General features: G+C 59.1%; 5 protein-coding genes across 5 annotated transcripts in view; 2 read left to right on the forward strand and 3 right to left on the reverse strand.

Annotated features, from left to right (window-relative positions):
* NSD1 (nuclear receptor binding SET domain protein 1) overlaps positions 1 to 8,129 on the forward strand; it is a 59,916-nt gene extending 51,787 nt beyond the window's left edge. Inside the window, exon 23 of the mRNA XM_027896413.1 lies at positions 1,482 to 8,129. Coding sequence (XP_027752214.1) covers positions 1,482 to 3,802 — 2,321 coding nt within the window. The 3' untranslated portion in view covers positions 3,803 to 8,129. The remainder of the gene's footprint in view (positions 1 to 1,481) is intronic.
* Positions 8,130 to 10,280: 2,151 nt separating this feature from the next.
* Positions 10,281 to 13,186, reverse strand: RAB24 (RAB24, member RAS oncogene family). Its single transcript, XM_027896423.1, has 8 exons — positions 13,058 to 13,186; positions 12,337 to 12,405; positions 12,160 to 12,238; positions 11,978 to 12,045; positions 11,780 to 11,879; positions 11,374 to 11,424; positions 11,211 to 11,273; positions 10,281 to 10,701 (listed from the first exon to the last, which is right to left on the reverse strand). The coding sequence occupies exons 1-8, from the start codon at positions 13,172 to 13,174 to the stop codon at positions 10,637 to 10,639; spliced, it is 612 nt and encodes a 203-aa protein (XP_027752224.1). The 5' UTR covers positions 13,175 to 13,186; the 3' UTR covers positions 10,281 to 10,636.
* A 59-nt stretch (positions 13,187 to 13,245) lies between these two features.
* PRELID1 (PRELI domain containing 1) lies at positions 13,246 to 15,160 on the forward strand. Its single transcript, XM_027896422.1, has 5 exons — positions 13,246 to 13,410; positions 13,744 to 13,969; positions 14,048 to 14,161; positions 14,400 to 14,478; positions 14,886 to 15,160. Exons 1-5 carry the CDS (start codon positions 13,319 to 13,321, stop codon positions 15,020 to 15,022), a joined length of 648 nt encoding a protein of 215 aa, XP_027752223.1. The 5' UTR covers positions 13,246 to 13,318; the 3' UTR covers positions 15,023 to 15,160.
* A 304-nt stretch (positions 15,161 to 15,464) lies between these two features.
* Positions 15,465 to 16,651, reverse strand: MXD3 (MAX dimerization protein 3). Its single transcript, XM_027896424.1, has 5 exons — positions 16,494 to 16,651; positions 16,387 to 16,416; positions 16,171 to 16,285; positions 15,910 to 16,075; positions 15,465 to 15,828 (listed from the first exon to the last, which is right to left on the reverse strand). The coding sequence occupies exons 1-5, from the start codon at positions 16,649 to 16,651 to the stop codon at positions 15,719 to 15,721; spliced, it is 579 nt and encodes a 192-aa protein (XP_027752225.1). The 3' UTR covers positions 15,465 to 15,718.
* Positions 16,652 to 17,337: 686 nt separating this feature from the next.
* LOC114063849 (lateral signaling target protein 2 homolog) lies at positions 17,338 to 20,823 on the reverse strand. Its single transcript, XM_027896414.1, has 13 exons — positions 20,757 to 20,823; positions 20,184 to 20,324; positions 19,973 to 20,110; positions 19,643 to 19,845; positions 19,479 to 19,568; positions 19,280 to 19,369; positions 19,060 to 19,161; positions 18,753 to 18,977; positions 18,515 to 18,642; positions 18,326 to 18,439; positions 18,075 to 18,173; positions 17,833 to 17,945; positions 17,338 to 17,750 (listed from the first exon to the last, which is right to left on the reverse strand). Exons 1-13 carry the CDS (start codon positions 20,796 to 20,798, stop codon positions 17,619 to 17,621), a joined length of 1,617 nt encoding a protein of 538 aa, XP_027752215.1. The 5' UTR covers positions 20,799 to 20,823; the 3' UTR covers positions 17,338 to 17,618.
* Positions 20,824 to 21,155: the final 332 nt, after the last annotated feature.

Below are 21,155 nucleotides of genomic sequence, written 5' to 3' on the forward strand. Positions count from 1 at the left end.
CCTCAGTTTGCCACAAGACCATTGATAGCTGGTTTTGGAGAATAATTTTCAGTCAGTTGTAGCAGTTTTACTTTTTTTACACATAGGCTATGATTTTCATAGCCTGCTCTTTAAAGTATCATGCAAGACATGAAAGGTTCAGCACTTTCTGCTTCAAATGTTTCCTCTGCCGTGGGCACTGCTGTCAAGTAATTGGAATTTCCTGCTTGTTTGCATGTTGCTAATTGTGTGATCTTACTTCCAAGAGCTCCGGGCTGTCTCTGGAGAGGTTGCTTATTCATTAGGCCTTTTATTCTGTCAAAGATCATTAGAGTGGTTTGATAGGATTGATTCTTCCTGCAACAAACTAGCAGGTTTTGACCTTGTATTTTCCATGTGTACAAATGACCTCAATAAGGATGGTCCCAGAGTCCTCCCAGTGGCCCAGCTGAGTTGAGTGTGGCTCTCTGGGATGCTGCTGGTGCAGCGGGAGCAGTGGCAGCCTGTGCTGCAACATTGTGAGCCAGGAAAGGGGTAAACCATGTGAGGTGTTAAACATCCCTACTTGGAAAAAAAGTGCTGAAAAATTGGAAAATACATAGAAAAGCAGTGTGCATACTTTGAGACTGGAATAGAAGCTTCAAAGGAGGAGAAAAACATGGTATGTGTAGTCTTCAACCCCAGGGGAAAAGCAGCGTGGAGAGCTGCTGTTGCACAAGTGCAGGGACCAATGGCCATGCACCAGCCTCCCTGGAAAAGAGCTGGTAGCCACCGCCACAGCTGTGTGGGTTTGGTTCAGGGAGGCTGGGAAGTGCTCTGGCCCAAGTGGTGTCCGCCAGCAATCTCTGAAATAGTGTTGTTTTTTTCCTCCTGGTGGTGTTGGTACTGATGGTCAATAGATTCAGTGTGAACGGGGAGCCCCTGGGGAAGCAGCTTTGTGTTAAACCGTAGTTTTTTCATGGGCAGAAGTTAAGGTGTCTTTGGGTATAAAGACAATAGAAACTTACCCCTTGTGATCACTGCTCTCTCACTTCTTCTTTCTGATAAATAGGAAGGGAGGTCAGTGACACAGAATTAAAAGATGAATCTGACACATCTACTTGAAAGGTCCACCGGGTTTTGTGCACAGATACTGCTGGTATCTGTGTTGTCTGTGGAATTCAGAGCCACAGAGATGTGCAAGCTGGGGTTATCTGCCCTTCTCTAGGCACCCCTGTTGGTTTGTGTTGTATAGGAGGCAGGTGGGCTTTTGGTCTGACCTGACCTGGTTTGTGTTTGTCATGATTATCATTGCCTTTGTCGCTTCTGAGAGTGCAGATTCCTGTTACCTGCCCATCAAGCCTAGAGCTATGGTGGAAACTGAGGAGGACGTGTAGAGTTGTATGAGAGTATTATACAGGTGTTCCCACTTTCCCCTGAACTCACTTTGCAGCAGGCCTTTGTCTCTTCCCCTTGTACTACTCCTCTTAAGGTGTGTCTTTTCTCCTGTGTCTGTGCTGCAGGAAAATGGGAGTGCCCGTGGCATCAGTGTGACGTGTGTGGTAAGGAAGCAGCCTCATTCTGCGAGATGTGCCCCAGGTCCTTCTGCAAGCAGCACCGGGAAGGAATGCTCTTCATCTCCAAGCTGGATGGACGATTATGCTGTACAGAGCACGATCCCTGTGGGCCTCACCCTCTAGAGCCAGGAGAAATTCGTGAGTATGTGCCTCCTATAGAAGCCCTGACTAATGGCGAGGACACCCAGCCACCGGAGCAGCTGCCTGCAGAGGCAGACACGGAGGCAGACACAGACCTGAGCGTTCAGCCCCTGGACAGCCTACCTCAGTCTGTGGCCCTCAGACTGCAGTCACCAGAAAAGCCCCCTGCTACCCTGGCGCTGAGGCTGCCATCATCCGACAAGCCCCCCACCACCCTTGCCCTGAGGCTGCAGCCATCAAACAAGCCCCCCACTACCCTGGCCCTCAGGCTGCCTTCACCAGACAAACCACCTGCCACCCTGGCTCTGAGACTGCCACCGTCAAATAAACCCCCTGCCACCTTGTCACTGAGGCTGAAGCCATCCAACAAACCCTCCACCACCCTCTCACTCCGGCTGCAGCCTTCGGACAAACCTCCCACCACCCTCTCGCTCCGCCTGCAGCCGTCAGACAAGCCCCAGGCTGCCCTATCCCTAAGGCTGCAGTCAGAGAAGCAGCCCATCATCGTAGCACTGCGACCTCAGCAGCCCGACAAACCTCCCAGCAACGCGGTGCTCTGGCCCCTGGATGAGTCCTGCAGTGACGCCTCGCAGCCTCAGCTGACGAGCAAATCTCCTCCAGGATCGCCACAGTCATTGGACGAGTCGCTTGTTACTGCTGGTGCCCTGCAGCTCCAGCTGTCAGATGAGCCTCCGGACACCTCCGGGGTTTTGGGGTTATCGGACAAGTCCCTCATTGACACCGGGACCCAGCAGCCTGAGCTGCTGGATGAGTTCCCCACAAAATGCCTGCATCCTCCACTGTCTGACAGACTCCTCACCACGGTGCAGTCCCAGCTGGCAGATGAGCTTCCCTCCGATGACACTTCTGCCCAGAGTCCACAGCCACAGTCTGTGGAAGAGGATCCCAGCTCTGTGGTGTCACAGGTCCCAGTATTGGAGGTGGCTTCCAGTCCTGAGGTGCTGTGGCCTCTGCCGATTGAAAAAGTCCCCGATTCCCCGGTCTCACGGGTCCTGCCCATAGAGAAGGCTCCTGGATCAGCAGTGCCACGACCCCTGCCTCCAGAAAATGCCTCCTTCTCTGGGGCAATACGGGTTCCAGCCACAGAGAAGGCTCCCAGCTCTGGGTCACCCCATCCCCTGACTCCAGAGAAGGCTCCTGCCTCGAGTATGCCACGGATCCCACCCACAGAGAAGGCTCCCAGCTTAGGGGTATCATGGCCCCTGACTCCAGAGAAGGCCCCTGGCTCCCGGTCACCTCACGTCCTGCCCGTGGATAAGGCTCTGAGCTCTGGGGCCCTGCGGATCCCGCTCACACAAAAGGCTCCCTCCCCTGGGGTGCTGCGACCCCTGCCTCCAGAGAAGGCTGCTGACTCCGGGGCCCTGCGGGTCCTGCCTCTGGAAAAGGCACTCAGCTCCGGGGTGTCTCGGCCTCAGCTCTTGGAGAGGCCTCTCGCTCTTACAGCCCCGTGGCCTCAGGCATCGGACAAGCTGGCTGCTGCCGTGGCTCCTCGGCCTCAAGCCTCGGACAAGCCTCTGGCTGCATCAGCTCCGAGGCTGTTGCTGTCGGAGAAGGCGCTGCGGCCCGTTGACCAGAACGCTCAGCCGAAGGAGAGAGGAGCCCCGGCTGTGGAGCTGAATCCCCAGCAGAAAGAGAGGACCACGTTAGCTGGGGAGCAAATCTCTTGGTCTGCTGGGAAGGTAGTGACGCACGTCGGACAAATACCATGGCCTACGGAGAAACTACAGATGCACGAGCAGACCCACTGGCCCACTGCAAAAGCCCTGATGCCTGCTGAGCAGCCTTCCCGGACAGCAGAGAAACTACCAGAGCCAACCCTTCAGCCCAGCTGGGAAGTGGCCTCAGCCCCTGCAGAGCAGCCCCCGTGGACATCAGAGAGATTGTGTGCATTCGAGCAGACCCCTCGGCCAGCCAGGGAAGCGCCGGTGCCCCCGGAGCAGATGCAATGGCTTGTCACGAACATTCAGACAATTGACCAGATTTCTTGGCTGGGTGGAAAAGCACAGACTCCTCGGGGGCAGGACCCTTTGCCTGAACAAAACACAGCGCTAGCCCGTAACCAGGATTCTGTCTGTCGTGAGTTGGCCGACTCAGAGCCAAAGTGAGGTTGGTAAATATGGGAGGCAGGTTTCAGTTGTTTAATGTTTAGGGAGGGGGAATCTTTCTTTTGTTTTTTTTATTCACTTCCCTGAGCCCAGCCCCTAACCCATGCACATCCCATCCATATTCTCTCGTGACATGAGCAAGGACATTCTCTTAAACCTGAGTCTGGCCCAGGCAAAGGGAGAGAGCATCCGTGACCTTTTCCTCTTCCTTTAACAAATGGTAAAGCTGAAATAAAGAGTCCACTCTGGGTAAAAATCTCCAATTCCATTGAAATGATCACATTACTGATCCAGCATGTTCAAGCTCCAGGTCATATTTGTAGGTGGGTTCCCAGGTACAGCCAAGGGCCTTTCTTTTGTTACTACATTTAAAGGAAGCCGATCAGTCAGGCTGCCCTGGGAATGAAGAAGTTTCAGGATCAGGTGGTGAGCAGTCAGGAGCATGTCCTTGCCAGACTCTAGAAGCAGGGGAAGGATTTGTGTTGTCTGCCCAGGTCTCTGTCCCTGCAGGGCATTGCTTTGTGAGGTTTATCCGTATGTTCACTGGGATGTAATGTGTGCGTGGTTTGCTGAAGGACAAGGATCATCTCCAGTGAGCTGGGAGAGGAGCCCCTGCACTCACTCAGTGCAGTTTTCTCCATTAATAGGCAGTATCCATTCAGGCTCCTTTATACAGAGCTGGCCCGAGAAATGGGAAATCTGGAGGAAGTCAGGGAAAAGAGAGATCTTGGAAGTAGTCGTCTGGCAGTTTTTTCATTCTTGTATCTTAATCCTTTAGCACAGGACATATGGAGTGTTTTCCTGCCCTTGAAAACGTAATGATCCGTAAAGCAGCAATAGGGGAGCAGGGCAGAGTGGGTTCCCTGAGGTGCTGAGCGCTGCCCTGGCAAGGGAGTGGTGCTCCCTTTCGAGTTTCCATCCAGTCTCTTGATCTCTGTCTCAGTGTGAGCCAGCGGACTGAGCAGTCCTTTCTCCCCTTGCCTCAGGCGTGTTCAGGACGTATTCCCATCACGCGTGGTGTTGCCAGCAGCAAGCAAAACCTGACCCTCTCACTGCACAGCGCAGAGGAAAGGGTTCCATAGCTGTATCGGGACCCATCTCGACACCTTCCCCTTGGGCAGCTTCTGGCTTAACTCTTCTACAACCAAAGGAGACTTGAATTAACTGGACTGTGTTGGTGTGTGTGTGTGTGCGCGCGCGTGTGTGCCCTTCCAACTGAATTGTAGTTCTCACACTGGAACATGGTGGGCTCCAGCAGCTGGCTGGCTTTCTTTTTTCCTCTTCTCCGTTTTCCAGTGAAAATAGATGTTTAGTACCTGGTGGTCATCAGACTGGTGTCCAGACTAGGCCTGCTGAAACATTCACTCAAGTGTGGAGGCAGAAGTTGGCTTGGCCATGGTGCTTGCGGGGCAGGTGGTAGAGTCCCAGGGGCCTGCAGTGTCTTGCGACCACTGGCACCCTCGCAGGCAGGAGGAGGATGGGCCTCCCTGGTGGCAGTGCCTGGGCTGGATGGGGTTGGTGTCCTGCCAAGGAAGCACTGCTGACCAGCATTTTCCCACTCTCACAACACATTACCTCTGTGGTTTGCCTGAGCTCCGCCGATCTGGGGCCACAGCCTCAGATCTCCGTGCCGCCGCCAGACCCTCGCGCAGCTCCAGTGTGTGTATCCTTCTCCTTCCAGGCTGATCCACAGGTCCCTCCCCAGAAGGGGAGTGTTCAGCTCCAGGACAGCCCTCTCCCTCAGACATGGGAGGGACCCTTTCCTTCCTTGTTCCCCCCTGTCTTGCAACTACCTGCTGCTCCCAGAGCAGACAGTCATGAGCTTTGCAGTTATCTATGAAGGGAGGCAGACACCTGTGCCGAGACAAATCCCAATCCACTCTCCTTTCCTGACTTGTACACCCTGAGACAACGTCCTCCTGAAAAGACCGGTTGTGCTGGGCACGAGGGGACGTTATCAGTGCTATGGTGCATCTCTTCTCTAGTCCAAATCATTTCAGATCCTTTGTAGAATAGCTCACAGCTTGGAAAAGCTTTATGGCTTATGGAAACTTACTTGTTAAATGTTGTTTTTTTTCCGGGAAGACTAGCAGGTCAGTTCCTGCTTGCTGCTGAAACTGGGGAAATGCAAGCATCTTGTGTTTCTGCGTGACTCCTCCACAAAGGGAATCAGGACAACTCAGATCCATTGAGAGAGAAGATTATCTTAAGGGCATTCATTAACTTTTATAAACAAAATTATTAAAAAAAAAAAAAAAAGTAATGACGTTCAGTATATTAAGTATTTATCATGTGTGAGAAGGAAAATCTTGAATTTACATTTATAAGGCTTCCCATGAGCTGGACTTAGTCATGTAGATTGTGTAAGTAGGGTTCCCTCAGTGCCAGTGCCCAGCCAGCTCCTGCTGTAACCAGAGAGGTCTCTGCACTGCTCTGTCCACCTCTGCTTTGCATTGTCACGTGTTAACTCGCTACTTGTTTCATGAAAAAATAAACTGTGAATATTTTTGGTGCAGGCTTTTTTAAATCTGTAAAATGGAGAAGTTCTCAACAAATTCTCTTGAGAGCAGGTTTGAAAAGATCACTTCTATAAATCGTGTGCTAACGGAGCAGGGTGGGGCTCACGACAGCAGGCACCTTTCACGCAGCAGGTGCTTACCCAAAAGCTTGTCTGGAACAGTGAATGTGGATTAAACTGTTGCATGCCATTTCCCACAGTCTTCTTCATTGTAGCTGACTGTACCCCATCTCTCTTCTTGTCTCCCTTTTCCATGAGGATCCAGGTTTCTGGCTTGCTACCTTCCAGCTGCTGTCGGAAAGTTGACTTCAGCATAGCTTGGGAGGCTGCTTGGTAAATTTGGTGTTGGGGAACATCATAGAAGGAGGAAGTCAGAAAGCTGCTCTTCCTTCCTTGCCCTCACTGGGGACCTGGGTGGTACTCTGTCAGATCGGGGGAGCTTTTCAGAGGGAGGAGTGGTGCTTTTGGGAGTGACTGGCAGTACTGGGTTACCTTGGCCAGATGGACAAGGCCTGACCAGATGTGGAGAGATGTCCAAACAACCTTGCCCTGCCCAGGCTGCCCTCACTGGCACGGAGCAGGAGCCGCGGAACAACTTTGGGCAGCAGGACTCGAGTGAAGGAAATGTGGGCTTGTGCACTTGAGGTGACTCACTATGGTGGCAGCACTGTCTTGGAGGAGGAGAGGGAGATGTCTGTGCCGAAGCAGTTGGGTTAATTTGCAGCACTTTCTGCTGCCTTCAGAGTTCAGCCAGTTTGAATCACAGGGAGTTTCAAGGTAAAAGATAGTGACAAAGTAACCTGCTGGGCTTGGAGCTTTGCTGCAACTCCATGCCAAGGCTGTGGTGTTCTTCTGTTGCATTGGAGAGATCCAGTCACTTGATTACTAAAGCTCGGGTCAGCCCTAATTGTACCCACGGTGGGTGAGAGGTGACTCTTGTGTTGATTCACTGTTGTGGAGTGCTGTAGAAGCAGAGTCAGGGGTGTAATTATTTCTGCTCAGAGCTCTGTCCCTTTCCTGCAGTCCCAGGGAGGGTCATGGGAACTTTCCAGGTTCCTGAGCCCATTCCCACTTGTAGGAATGACTCCCTCTTCCCGGTTCTGAAGGGGATGAAGGCTTTGCTCCCATACAAATGCTTTGCTGGTCAACATCTTTGTTGTCAGGACAGCCTGGCTGCCCCTGCTCAGAGCAATGGGCTGTGGTCAGTGGCCGTGGCTTCCATCCCACAGCAGGACCTACTTTAGTGTTGGATTTCCACGGTGGGCAGGAGAGTCCCAGTTGACCTTTGGTGATGGAGGAGTTCTGGTGAGGGGTAGCAGTGTGGTCAGGGACTCAAGTACCCAGCCAGGCAAGGAGGGTTGCAGAGGAGGAGCCACTGCAGGACCTGTGGGATGTGTGGGCAGGAGGGGAGCAGGCTCATCCTATCTTCCCCAGTGCTGGGCTGGGGCCTACTGTCAGCCAGAGCTCTGGTGAATCTAGCAGGAAAGCCACCACTGTAAGGGATCATCACCTACTGCACATCTCCAGATGCTGACTAGCTGATGATAGTTTGCTTTATTGTTGTTCTTGAGTTAAACTTTTCTAACTGACAAAAAAACACCCAAGAACCTGATTCACTTCAATACACAAAGTATCTGGGTGGTACCGTGGGAGCACGTGTTAATTCAGGGTTAAATCCCTGCAGGCAGAGGCTCTGAAGGTGTGGCTGGTGTTAAAATTTGGAAGAGAGATATTTGAATCTAAAGGACATGAATAAATTATGATGGAAAAATGTGTTGCTAGAAAAGCTTCAGCTCAGTTTCAGTGGAATAAAAAAGGAAGAAAAATAAAGAAAAAGGAACCCTAACCCTGATGCTCTTGGCGGTGGTTTAGCCTGAGCATTCTGTGGTGGTACCCTGCTTCTGCCTGGACACCACAGGCAGCGTTCTGACAGGGCAGGGGGAGTTTGAGAAACCTCAGACTTTCAATACCTTCTGTTTATTTTTAATTTCAGCCTTAACTTCTGATTTTGCTTGATGTTTAAAATAACCATAATTGTAATCTGCTTGTAATGTGCTTTGCCCTAATTACTGATGAGGCTTTTGGCCTTTGCCAGCCAGTGTGTGTTAAAGCAAAGTGGCAAATCATGCAGCTACTCTGAAAGTCCAGAGGGGGGATGCTGTGTTCAATCTCCCAGGCTTTGCCTGCGCTAATTACCCCCCTGTGAGAGTGAGAACAGTGGTGGCATCATTTGAAGCCAAGGCTGCATCTCCTGCTACAGCATGGGCTGGGCTGATGGGTGCTCAGGGCTCCCAGGGCCTGGGACATGGGACACTGGAGCCTGGGGACTGCTCCACCACGTGCTTGGCTTCAGCAGGAGTCTCATCTGTGGGGTGGCAGTGCCCTTGCTTAGCAGGATGTGGGAAAAGGCAAGATTCCTGCTCCGAGTCCTCCAAAATCCATGTAGGCAAAGCTCAGTGCAGGGGGACAGCTTGTATGAGCTTGGGCTGGAGGAGTGGCGGTGATGGACAGTCCCTACAGCACTGAATCTACCTCCTAGGGAAATCTGAGAAATGGGTGTAGCTATGGCCTATTTCAAGGTAAAGTTTTAATCAGTTTGCCCTTGGCAAAACCCTTGGGCTATTGTGGTGCTATTGTAAACCGTTGGCAGCTTAGCACAGTAGGGCTGGACTCACGGCTCCTGGCCCACGGGCTGGGCTTCCTGGCCAGCTGAATCCCATCCCTGTAGAGCTGGGGCTCCATGTCTGAAACAGGATGAGGTGTGACTCAGTTCCTTCAATTTATGAGGGTATTGAGACTCAAACCAGTGTGCCAGTGGGCCTCATGGGGAGCCAGTGGAGCCACATGAAGCAAGGCAGGCATCCGCTACTGCATGTTCTTCGTGTCCGTTTGGTACTGAGCTGGTTTCAGTCTTTGTTTCTTTTTCTGATGTTTCCAAGTTGTTGACTTCAAGGAACTGGGTTTTGTGTATTTTTTTAGACACTGGGAACTTGTTAAATGGAAAAGCAGCAGCACTGGGAGACTCAAGGTGGAGCGTGGCTGGAGCTGAAGGCCCAGGCTGACTGGGGTGGGAGGTGGGATTTGTTGGCAGTGGCTGGCACAGGCAGGGAGCAGCTGGACCATGGAAACCTTTCAGCATCAGCACTCCCAGCCCTGCAAATCCATGGTGCCGAGGTCACTGCTCTGCCAGATCCTTAATGTGTCCCCATGCCTGGCTTTGAATGTCCCCTGCCACCCTCCAGTGCTACATGCTCTCAGCTGGGGTCCTGGCTGCCAGCTAGCCAAGGGTCCTGGGGAGGGTGGCTGCCCACTCCCCCTTCCTCACTGCCCGGGGACAGGGGGGCCCACTCGTAGCAGCAGTGTTAAGTTGCACTGGGGTTGTGAGCACAAGGTTTGCTCGTGGGGGGAACTTTGGTGTGAGCAGCCCCTTGCTGCCTTCCTTCACCCCAGGGTCTGCTGCCCACAGAGTGGCAGTGGTGGGGGTTCCCTTCAGGGTCCTGTTCCACAGGCTCAGCCAGAGGGAAAAGCATCGGGAGTTGAGGAGCCCAGCCAAGGCAGGGGCCAGCCAGAGCACTGCAGGGGAGGACATGGGGGTGTTCAGCCCTGGCCAGGACTCGTCTGTCAGTTCTAAGCAGGAATGCCAGAGCAGGTGAGAGAAAACTACATATTTCCAGCATGTATATTATTTTTAGAAGAGGGAGAGGGGAGAGTCTTGGACCATTGATTACTTTCATTTTGCTCCCCTTAGACTGTTGGCTGTGTATGTGAAACTTATAATGAAAAGAGGGTTGCCCTGCCCAGGTGCTCCCAGAACATGTACTGTAATTCTTTGTATATAGAAGAAAAATTACTGTAAAGTAAAGTTTAACTTTACTCTCGATGTCCTCTTGTGGTTTGTCTTGCCAAGGGGGGCGGGGGAGGGATGGGTGACCCCCAAAAGCCTCGTGCACAGGGGGTGGCTCAGACCACAATGCGTTTTATTTACATTGTACACCTTGAGAGAAGACGCTTAAATAAATCTGCAAAGAATTGAACATCTCCAAGAGAATAAATTACCAGCCGCTGCTGGGCCACAGCAGCTCCCACCAATGCCATGGGTGGCAGGGAGGGGGTCCCCGGGGGTGACAGTCCATAGATCCCGGCACTGCATGGCAGCCCTGTGCTGCTCCACGTGCCGGGAGGAGAGCAGTCCGCAGGCCTTGTGCCCTGGCACAGACAGGCCACAACAGCTAAAACACAGCAGGTAAAACACCGGAGGCGTCCGGCATGCGCCAGCTGCCCGGCCGGCAGCAGCGGTTCCCTTTTGGCACGAGGGCTCAGTGGTGGCAGCAGCTGTAGAAGTAGGGACTGCTCCTCTGGCCCAGGTTGACACTCTTGTCCTCTGGAAGAGAGCAGGAGCAGCAGGCTGCCAGCACATCCATGCCATGAGATGCTGTGTGGCAGCCCAAAAGCCCCTGGTCCCAGGCATGGCCGCAGCAGGTCCCCTGAGGAGGGTTCGGTGCCCCATGGAGAAGCAGCAAGGCCCAGGGCCACGGCACGGCCCAAGGCAATGGCGCAGCCCAGGGCAGGAGGCACAGCCAGGCTGAGCAGGCCTGATGCAGAGCTGAGCCAGTCCTGCAGCCTAGTGAAGCTCCTGGCTGCCAAAGGCCACCATGGCCCAGCTGGGTGGACGTGCTGAGCCTGGCCTAAGCAGGGACGAGGATGCTGTGATGGGACCCAACCTTCACGGGACAACTCCCAGCACCGAGCTGCAGCAGCTCCAAGCAGGGCAGAGGTGAGGAAGGGCCCTGCCAGACCCTCCATCGCTCATCCTACACACTCTCACTGGAGGCACAGGCACCTCCCAGCACAGGAGAGGTGCCTGGGGAGGGACAGCTCCTGCCTACTCACCCGTCATCACCTGGAAGGCGGAGAAGTTGACGTAGTCCTCGGCCACCTTCTGGAACAGTTCATCTGTGGGGGAGAGGGGGCACAGTGGGTGTGGGTCCCCCTTCCAGGAAGAGCCCCCAGCCCTGCTCTGCCCAGGGCACAGCCCCAGCAAGGGGCTACTCACCCACACTCTGGCCTGTCTTACTGGAGGTCTCAAAGTGGTCTGCTTTGATCTCTGAAACAAGGGTGCAGGTTGGCACTTGCTGCAGGTGCAGGATATGGCCCAAAGGCCTCAGTTGCCCCCAGAGTCACCTCTTGGGCACAGCTGCTGACAGGGGGCTGGCAGGGATCCAGGGCAGGGCTCTTGGCTCCCTGGCCCAGCTGGCCATGTGCCTGCCCATGTCAGGACATGCCGTGCCCGGGGAGGTCCCTGATAGAGCTGGCACCTCACCGCACACAGAGCCTTGGTGCCACCAGATCTGCTGCAGGCCCAGGGCAAGGGCAGAGCCCCTCGCACACAGATCCATTCCCCATGCCCCCCACCCCTCAGTGCTGCGACAGGCCCCAGGAAGGGCCAGCAGTGATTGTACCATCAGCATAGTCCTGCACATCATGGAAGTCAACTCCCCGCTTCCTCCTGTCCTCCTCCAGCAGGTCACACTTGGTGCCACACAGGTAGATCCGGCAGCCCTGGGGCAGGGAGAGGGATGGGAGGGATGAACCCACGTCTCCATCAGCAGCCCCCCTGCCCCAGAGTGAGGCTGTGCAGCCCCCCAGCACCCCTGTACCTCCTCGCAGTTCTGTAGCTCGTTCACCCAGAACTTGGCTCGCTGGAAACTGCCGCTGTCAGTGAGATCTGGGGAGCGAGAGGTGTCAGGGTCTGTCCAATGCCTTCCTCAGTGCCTGACCCACCAGTGCTGCCACCACCCTGTCCCAGGATCCTGGGACCTCCCATCCTCTGTGCCCTTACCATAGCAGACGACAGCAGCCCGGGCCCCTCGGTAGTAGATGCGGCTCATGGCCTCGTAGCGCTCCGAGCCAGCCGTGTCCTGTGGAACACAGGGAAGTGCTTCGCAGGTGACTCTTGGAGACCCTTGAGCCAGGAGGTGGCTGGGGATGTCAGCACAGCCCTTGCCTCTGCACTTACCCAGATTCCCAGGGTCACTGTCTGCTCCCCCACAGACATCACCTTGGCCACGAAGGCAGCTCCAATCGTCTGGAAGTGAAGCAGGAGGAGCAGTGGGGACCGGCCCAGGGATGCCCGGAGCATCTGGGCCTGGGAACATGGTGAGAACCAGCCCGGGAACACGGGGAAACACACCCAGAGATGTAGAAGGAGAGAGTAAGGAAACAAGGGGACCAACTCGCGGGCGTGGGAGGGGTGTGGAGGGGCTACAGCCCGGCTATGGCGGGGGACAACACGAGAGAACACCGTACCAGGGACGTGGTCTCACCATGCCAGAGACACGGCGGGGAAACGAGGGGACCGACCCGAAGGCACGGGCGAGATAAGGAGGGCACCAGCCCGGGGATCGGGAGGGGTGAACACGAAGGGACCACCCTGTGGGACATGAGAGCGACGCAGGGGACACTGTCGTGGGTACGTGGGAGGCACCGTGCCGGGGATAGAATGGGGAAACGAGGGGACAGACCCGAGAGCGTGGGAGGGTTGGAAGGGTCCTATCCCGGGGCTGACGGGGGGGACAACACGAGGGTACACCGTCCCGGGGATGCGGAGGGATGCGGCGCGCGGACGGGCCACACAAGGGGCTCATCCCGGGCAGCCGCGGGTGACGCGATGCCGCGGAGGCGCCGCCGCCGCAGCAGCAGCAGCGCGGCGGCGCTGCCGGTGCCCGTGTGTCACTCACGTTCTGGTAGGGCCCGGCGCGGAAGCGGCCGTGGGCGCAGCGCTCCACCAGGCTGCTCTTGCCCACGCCCTCCTGCCCCAGCAGCACCACCTTGGCGTCCACCCGCCGCCCGCTCATCCTCGCGCCGCCGCCGCGGGCGGGGCCGCTCGGGCGGGGCGGGCCCGGAACCGGGCGGGGCGGGCCCGGACGTGCGCAGGGCCGGGCGGGGCGCGCGGGCCGCATGGCGGCCGCCCAGCAGGCGCGGGCCTGAGCGCCGGGCCCATGGGGAAGTACTGCGCCAGCCTGGGCGTCCTCAAGGGGCCCTGGGACCAGGTGTTCGCCGCCTTCTGGCAGCGCTACCCCAACCCCTACAGGTGCGCCTGGGCCCCTCCCCGACCCCCCCTGCGCCCGCTGCCCTTCCCCCCCCCCCCCCCCCCCCCCCCCCCCCCCCCCCCCCCCCCCCCCCCCCCCCCCCCCCCCCCCCATCCCTCTGCCATTTGGGAATGCTGTCCCTCATCCTCAGCCCAGCCCTTTCCCCGGGGGTCCCGCGGGGGCTCTGCTCGTCCCCTTCCAGCATTCTGGGATGAGTGCACTCAGCGGGCAGCTGGTTTCCCCCTCCCTTAATCCAACGGTGCCTGGTGGTTCCCAGCCCCGAGTGGGGTTGGCCGGGAAGTAGCAGGGCTTGATGTTTTCTTCCCCCGTTTTAGCAAACATGTCCTGACCGAAGACATCGTGCACCGGGAGGTGACACCGGACCACAAGCTGCTGTCGCGGCGGCTCCTGACCAAGACCAACCGGATGCCGCGCTGGGCAGAGCGCTTCTTCCCAGCCAATGTCGCCCACTCCGTCTACATCCTGGAGGACTCTATCGTGGACCCCAAGAACCGGACCATGACCACGTTCACCTGGAACATCAACCACGCTCGTCTCATGGTAGGTGCCGCGGGCGGGAGGGCGCAGAGGGGTGGAGGGGGCCCAGCGGTGCCCACGGCCGGGCTGTGCCTTCTGCAGGTGGTGGAGGAGCGCTGCGTGTACCGGGTGAACCCGGAGAACAGCAACTGGACCGAGGTCAAGCGGGAGGCCTGGGTATCCTCCAGCCTGTTTGGCGTCTCGCGGGCCATCCAGGTGAGCACTGCTCGAGCAGCACTGTGTGCCCCTCTAAAGCTGCTGCTTCCCCTTTCCCTACTCATTCCTTGTGATGGTTTTTACACCCTTTCCCCTTATCGCCCCAGCCCTCATGAGCTCTTGGGGCATCCAGAAGCATCACTCTCAAAGTCAGTGTTTGTGATTTCTCAAGCTGGGACACAAGCCCCATGGGCTGTGTGTGACAGGAGTTGCACCTTCACTGACTTTTCCCTTGCAGGAGTTTGGTCTGGCCAGGTTCAAAAGCAACGTGACCAAGAGCACTAAGGGATTTGAATACGTGCTAGCAAGAATGCAAGGTGGGCACCAAGGGCAGGCTGGGGCTGACCGGGACGGGTCTCTTGGAGTTAGAGGTCACACTGGGAACACTCCAGTCCACGGGCAGGTCGTAGCTTGAACGGATCTGTGAAATCGTCCTCCCTTGCCTTTGCCCCACATCTTGGCACAGCCTGCCCCTCCTGAGCGGAACAGCCCGGCAGTGATTGCAGGGCTGGGCAGGGGTGGAGCGCAGTGCGGGCAGGAGGGGATGTGACAGGGCAGCAGTCACGTGCCTGCGGTTCCCCTGTGCAACGTGCCCTGACGTGCCAGGGTCAAGAGCACTGGGCTCATCTGCGTGGGGAAGTGCCTCGGTGCCAAGGCGGCTGGGCAGGTCTGGCCGGCACTCCAGTGCCAGGGCAGGGCTGGGTTAACAGCTTCCATGTTATAGGAGAAGCTCCATCCAAAACACTGGTGGAGACAGCCAAGGAAGCGACCGAGAAAGCCAAGGAGACAGCTCTGGCTGCTACGGAGAAAGCCAAGGACCTGGCGAGCAAGGCAGCCACCAAGAAGAAGCAGTACGTGTGAGGGGCCAGCTGCACCAGGACAGATAGGAACCTCCTTAGATTTTATATTTTTAAAGAAACTGTACAAGTCTGACAATCAGCTGCTGTTAGACCCTTTCTGAGATGTAATTATCATTAAAGAATTGACTCCCACCTCTGATTTGGCTGGGACTGGCCTGGCTAGAGCAAAGCCCAGTGCTGCCCTCTAGTCTGGGGCTCCAGCCTGCTGCCAGGATCACAGGGAAGACATAGGCCAGGGTTTTACCAAGTTCCTTTACTATAAAAGTGTGGGGTCTGTACAAAAGAGCAGGGTGGCTGTGGGAGCACAAAGGCAGGTTGCTTAATGCACTTGTTTCACCTTTCTGTCTCTCCAGGGGTGGGAGAGCCCTCCTGTAGTCATGTCTGCAGTGGGCAGCACTGCCACATGCCTGTGTCTTGCAGCCCCCAGACTGCCTAGGGGTGCGCAGGGGGAGGTGTGAGGGTTTCCCCGAGACAGCTGGGCCCTCTCCCAGTGCCTCTCCTAGTGCTTTGCAGTGCACAGTGGGTGCCACAGTGCAGTGCCAGCCCCATGCCCCCAGTGCTGCCCAGCTGCTGGAGGCCAAGCTGAGTGCTCATCCCCACCTGTGGCCCCTTACCCTGGCTGTGATGAGGCCGGGGGAGGCTGCATTTCCAGCAGGAAGGAGGCGGGCAGGCAGTGCAGGGAAGGCAGTGGGCACAGTCAGGATTCCGGGCTGTGGAGGCTGGAGTAGCTGTGGTCCCTCCCAGTGCCGAAGGCGTGCAGCAGGTCCCCACCGAACACCACGCCATCCACCTCTACCTCGGCATCCTCTGGGCACCGGGGAGAGCCCAAGTCAGGCCCCCGGCTGCTTTTCCTTTCCTGCCCACTCTCCATCTTTTCCCCTCCCTTACCTTCCTCGGAGGGCTCCGAGAACTGGGATGAGTCCAGGCTGTCAGCCCGTGACCGTTCCCCGTCGGTGGGTAGGAGCAGCCATTCCAGCCGCCGCCGCAGGCTCCGCTGCCGGTCCCGCAGGCGGTCCTTGGCCCTCCGCGCCCTGAGCTCCTGCTCCTCCAGCCTCTGCGGGGCCCCAGCGAGCCATGAGAGGGGCAGAGCTAGGAGGGCCTGTTACCACATGGGGTCCCCCGAGCGGTAACGCGGCCATCCCCCCTCACCTGGATGTGAAGCCGGGCACGGTGCAGGAGGCTCAGCGTGGTGGGACGGGTCGGCTCCGAGCCCACCGGCACCTGCTGCTTCAGCCGCTCCAAGCAGCACCGGAGCTGGGCTCTCCTGCAGCCGGGCGGGAGGAGACGACGCGGCGGTCAGCCCGGGGGTGGGCCCGCGGGCACAGCCACCCCCTGTCCCGCCGCTCTCCCCCCATGCCTCGATACCTGTGCTTCTCCAGCGCGTTGTGTACCGACCTGCGGGAGGAAAGGCCGCCGGCGATCAGCACCGGCGCCGCCGGCCACCGCCATCCACCCACTCTCCCGCCGCTCACCTGACGCTGCCCACGGCCCGGCGCGACCGCGCGGGGCAGAGCGAGGCGTAGCCGTGCTCGGCCTTGGCGAGGCTGGGCGGGTCGCGGTGGTCCCGGTGCTCCAGGAACTCGGCCGCCTGGAGCAGCACCTGGATGCTGGTGGTGGCCGCGGGCTCCATGGCGGGGCGGGGGGGGCGGGAGGGGGGGCGAGGGCCGCGCTCTGATTGGCTGCGGGGCGCCGCGCGCCTTTGACGTCACCGCGGCGGGCAAATAACTTCGGGCGGGAAAGCGGGTGCTTCAAATTTGAATCGGGGGGCGGGGCCTGGGCGGGACACGCCCCCATCGGGAGAGCCGCGGGCCCCGTCCTGGTTAATTAATGACCGCGCGTGGCCGCGCCCCCCGGGATCTACTCCCGTGTCTGCCCACGTGCGTGCCTGGGGATGCCTGAGTCGCCCCTACCGGGCCACGGGAGCTGGGCAGGGAGCTCTCACAGGCCCCCGGTCACGCCCCGCGACCCCCAGACCGCTTGGGACACCCTGAGCCGCGCCCTCCCGCTCCCACGGGTGTTCCTACACTGGCTGCGACCACCTGTCCCCCCCTTCCCTGCCCCGGGAACCCAATGCAACGCGGCCCAAGCCAGGCGGGTTTATCTCTTTATTAAAATCCATCGGGTGCAGGCTGTGGGGAAGGGAGGGGAGGGGAGCGCCGGGCCCCCGGGCACGGCACTGCACGGCGGGCGGCCCCGGGGCACCCGCCGTCATGTGAGGGCTGTTTGCACCTTCTCAGGCCAGGCCGCGGGGTGGGGGGGAGACTCTGCCCCGGGCCCAACAGCAGCCAAAGTTCACCTGAAAAAAAAACACCACGAAGCACATTTCCAGCCGGGGGGCAGGCACACGGCAGCAGCACGCGGTTCACTGAATGCAGGGCACGGCCACGGTGCATCGGGAGGGGCGGTCCTGCGCCCACCATCTGTGGGGTTCTGGCCTGGTGTGAGGGGGAGTCCCACCGCCGTGTGGGGGGTCCTGCCGTCATGCCCACCCGGCTCTGACGTGAGTCACGGGGCTGAGGAGCTGCGCAGCAGCCCTGGAGCAGCCCTTTGCCTCTGGTGCATGGCCTCCTGCGGATGCAGCTCTGGCAGAGGGGCTCTCACTGGTTCCGGGCACACCGGGATGCGGGTGAGAGGTGTGTGGTGTAGCAGTGGGTGCAGACACGCACGGGTTTGGTGTGGCCATAATGCGGCAATGCCGCGGCGTGTGGTGAGCAGCGGGCACAGAAGATCTGCCAGGAGAGGGCCAGAGCGGGGCTGAGCAGAGCTGGGTCCCTTGGGGACCCCACACGCCCCAGCCCAGCCCCATCCTACCTTCCCACAGCTGCGGCAGTGGTGCCGGCGGCGCAGCAGGGTGAAGGCTGAGCGGCAGGCAGAGCATTGGCTGCACGTGCTGTCGGGCACCCACTCGGGCAGGCGGTGAGTGCCTGCTGGGCAAAACATATTGGTAAAAACCGCCTGTGCCAGCCCCCCTCACAGCCAGACTCCCTCAGCAGGCAGGATCAGCCCCAGCCTCACACCCGCCCCAGAGTCATGGCACCTGGGCAGCCCCTTACCTGCCCTCCGGAGCCCAGCAGCCTCCGTGGGGCCAGAACATAGTGGGCAGTCAGCTACGTGAGGAGCATCTGCCACACAGGAGTCATCATCCTTCTCTCCTGCGGGGACAAGGGCTGTGGTGGAACAGCCAAACCAGGGACAGGCACTATGGCCATGTCCTCCCCATGCCTGGGGCTGTGGCCTTGTCTCACCAGGGATGGGCGCTGGGCAGGGCAGAAAGGAGCAGTCTCTCACTCTGGGGATTACTCACGGCTGGCACTCGGCTCCTCCAAGGGCTCCGCCTGCGAGGCCACGATCTTGAAGACCGTTTTCAAGATGCTCCGCATGTCACTGGCGAAGTTGGTCTGGAGTTGATCTGCAACCCCTGCACCAGAAGAGGTAGGGGGTCAGGGTGCTGGGGAGCTCAGGGTGCTGGGGGGGGGTCTCAGGGGTCACTCACCTGAGATGCAGACGAAGAGGGTGTGCAGCATGTCCTTGGTGCTGCTGTACCGGGAGCGCAGCTCTGAGCAGTGGGCACCCAGGGCAGCATCGACACCTGTCCCTGGGCTGCTCTCAGGGGTCTGGGGGCTGAACAGAGGGGAGGTGACAGTTACCCCAGGGGTGGTGTGAGATGTCCTGTCCCAGTGGTCAGGGATCTGTCATCTCAGCCCCACTCCCTGCCCACCACACACCCCCACCTCCAGTTGGTGCCCGAGGGTCCCAGTTGCGTCATGCAAGTGGAGGCTGGTGGCGTGGCATGAGGGACCTCCAGGAGACCAAAGGGAGCAGGGGGGTCCTCTGTGGGCACAGCTGCTCCCCACACTTGGGGAATGTCCGGACCAGAGGGATCCTCCAGTTCGGCTGTGCACAGGCTCCTCTCCAGCAGACAGAGTTCCTCCACTGACAGCACCCGCAGCAGCTCCCTGAGGCAAGAGGATGGCATCAACCCCATGTCATGGCCCCCCTGCTGCCCCACGGCCCCACCCACTGCCCCCCACTGCATACCTGATCTTCTTCAGGAGGTTGTAGAAGGGGCTGAAGACCCGGGACATCTCCTCAGGGCTCCGCTCCAAGCTGAGGGGACCCTCGGGGTAGATGAGGAGGCCGCTGTGAGGGGACAGAGCTCAACTTACACGAGGGATTGCCCAGGACCCCAGTTCCCCATGGGGAGAAGGGGCTGGAACAGGGCAGGGAACATCCCTCCTTCTCCAAGGGCTGCACCCACCTGATAATAGCCAAGCGAGGGATGGTGAACATCAGCAGCGGTTCGTAGCCATCGATCATCTCCTGGGTCAGGTAGCCCAGGTGCAGGGCTCTGGGGATACACACACGCCCTCATAGTGGGGCTGAGCCTCAGGATACTGCCCATCCTTGGGGTTGGGGTCCCTGCCACCTCCACATGGTGTGCGGTGCCCTTCACTCACCTCTCCACCGTCTCACAGAACAGCACAATAATCTCCTGCTGCTTGTAGATCTCCTCAGGAGACTTCACTGCCACCAGCGAGGACACATAGCTGGAGAGATGCAGGGAGTGTGAGGCCCCTCCAGTCCTGGCACAGGCCCCCACAGCCCCAGCCCTGGCCCCCACCTCAGCTCGAACTCCGCAAAGAGCCGGTCGAACTGGACAAGCACAGCCCGGACAGGCTCTGGGTAGGAGTTGGGCTGGCTCAGGCTCTGCTCCCGCAGCACTGTCCGCACCAGCTCCAGGCTGCACAGCAGGTTCCTGGCCTGGGGCCGCAGCTGTGCCCTGTCCGCCTCCTCCACCTCTGGGAAGGTCCCAGCCAGCAGACACTGTTGGGACAGGGATCATCAGGAGCCAGCACCAAGGGCAGTGGAACCCTAACCCCAGGGTCAGCTGGTGATGGGAGGCCCATCGCCTCAGGGAACCAGATCCCCCATACAGCATCCCTGGGCTCACCTCAGCAGCAAACAGCATGTGGTTCCCCAAGTTGTCCACCAAGAGCTCCTCGGGGAACTTGACCAGGTAGTCCCGGCTGTGCCGCTGCGTGGGGATGCACTCCTCCATGATCCGCTCCAGGACGGCCAGCAGGTGAGCCTGGGGAGGGCATGGATGTCACCCCTGGTGTCTCAGGGGACCAAGTCACAGCGGGGGCCCAGCTGTCTCATACCTGGCTAAGGTGGAGCTGGTTGAGGAGCACCAGATACTGCTGCGGGTCCAGTTCGGCATCCAGCCCGTTGATCTCGGCCACCACCCGTGTCACCCTCTCGTCGGCAAAGAAGAACTGGGAGAGCAGGCGAGGGTCGGAGCGCTGCGGGAAGAGCAGAGATGGCCGATGGTGGGAGCAGCCCGTGTACTGGGCCAGGAGGATCCCAAATCCTCCTGGAAGGTTTGGGCCCCATGGATCCACCAACACCCACTCGGGCAGGTACCGCGGGACCCTCCCACAGCTCCTCCCGGGGAGCGCCGCCCTCCCCACCCACCCGTGCCTCAGTTTCCCCGGGGGCAGAGCAGGACGAACAAGCTCAGCCGCATCCCGGCAGCGCGGGCACGGATCCATGCGTGGCTGTAAATACCGGGAGACGTCCGCGGGAGCCCCCCATCTCCCTCCTCCCGTTCCACCCCGGGGGACCCCTGCCGCCCTCCCCTGCGCCCGGGACCGGCGGAGCCCCCCGGACGGGGGGCTCCGCCGGTCCCGGGCGCAGGGGAGGGTGGCCCCGGTGCCATCCCTCCCCAGTCTCACCTTGGGTCGGCGGAGCCACCGGCGGAGGGCAGCGGGCAGCATGGCGCGTCCCGTGGCTCTGCCGCCGCCCGGCTCCCCGCGCCCGCCGCTCGCCGACGGGGCGGGTCGGTACCGGGCGCCGCCCGTGGGGGCGGATCGGAGCGGTGTCCGCCCAGTGCCTGCACCGGGACGAGCCGTCAGCGCCTCGACGGACCGGTTCTCTGTGATGGGAAGGGTGAGGGGTGCGCCTCTCCCGTGGGGCGGGATGGGTTTCACCGCCGGCTCCTCTTTCCTGGCTCCAATTCCCGGCTGCATTCCCGGTTATACCGTCCCGGTCCCCATTTTCCCGCAGCTCAAACTTCAAGGGACAGGGATACCCCAGAGATCCCCTCAGCATGCCCTGCATGGTGGGGAGGCAGC

This window comes from Empidonax traillii, unplaced genomic scaffold (assembly GCF_003031625.1).
Source record: "Empidonax traillii isolate 1590-97213 ecotype Southwest subspecies unplaced genomic scaffold, ASM303162v1 scaffold495:size1017845, whole genome shotgun sequence".
NCBI lineage: Eukaryota > Metazoa > Chordata > Aves > Passeriformes > Tyrannidae > Empidonax > Empidonax traillii.

Bases quoted from the DNA above. Each gene is read 5' to 3' on its own strand.
- RAB24 (XM_027896423.1), bottom strand. From the start codon at position 13,174: ATGAGCGGGCGGCGGGTGGACGCCAAGGTGGTGCTGCTGGGGCAGGAG. The intron at 12,406-13,057 runs GTGAGTGACACA...CTTCACTTCCAG, and splicing joins GCGCCGGGCCCTACCAGAAC to ACGATTGGAGCTGCCTTCGT. The intron at 12,239-12,336 runs GTAAGTGCAGAG...TGTGTTCCACAG, and splicing joins CAGTGACCCTGGGAATCTGG to GACACGGCTGGCTCGGAGCG.
- PRELID1 (XM_027896422.1), top strand. From the start codon at position 13,319: ATGGGGAAGTACTGCGCCAGCCTGGGCGTCCTCAAGGGGCCCTGGGAC. The intron at 13,970-14,047 runs GTAGGTGCCGCG...TGCCTTCTGCAG, and splicing joins TCAACCACGCTCGTCTCATG to GTGGTGGAGGAGCGCTGCGT. The intron at 14,479-14,885 runs GTGGGCACCAAG...TCCATGTTATAG, and splicing joins CGTGCTAGCAAGAATGCAAG to GAGAAGCTCCATCCAAAACA.
- MXD3 (XM_027896424.1), bottom strand. From the start codon at position 16,651: ATGGAGCCCGCGGCCACCACCAGCATCCAGGTGCTGCTCCAGGCGGCC. The intron at 16,286-16,386 runs GTATCGAGGCAT...GCCCGGCTGCAG, and splicing joins AACGCGCTGGAGAAGCACAG to GAGAGCCCAGCTCCGGTGCT. The intron at 16,076-16,170 runs GTGAGGGGGGAT...GGGGCCCCGCAG, and splicing joins GTGCCCGGCTTCACATCCAG to AGGCTGGAGGAGCAGGAGCT.
- LOC114063849 (XM_027896414.1), bottom strand. From the start codon at position 20,798: ATGCTGCCCGCTGCCCTCCGCCGGTGGCTCCGCCGACCCAAG. The intron at 19,569-19,642 runs GTGGGGGCCAGG...GCATCTCTCCAG, and splicing joins TTTGCGGAGTTCGAGCTGAG to CTATGTGTCCTCGCTGGTGG. The intron at 17,946-18,074 runs GTAAGGGGCTGC...TTTGCCCAGCAG, and splicing joins TGCTGGGCTCCGGAGGGCAG to GCACTCACCGCCTGCCCGAG.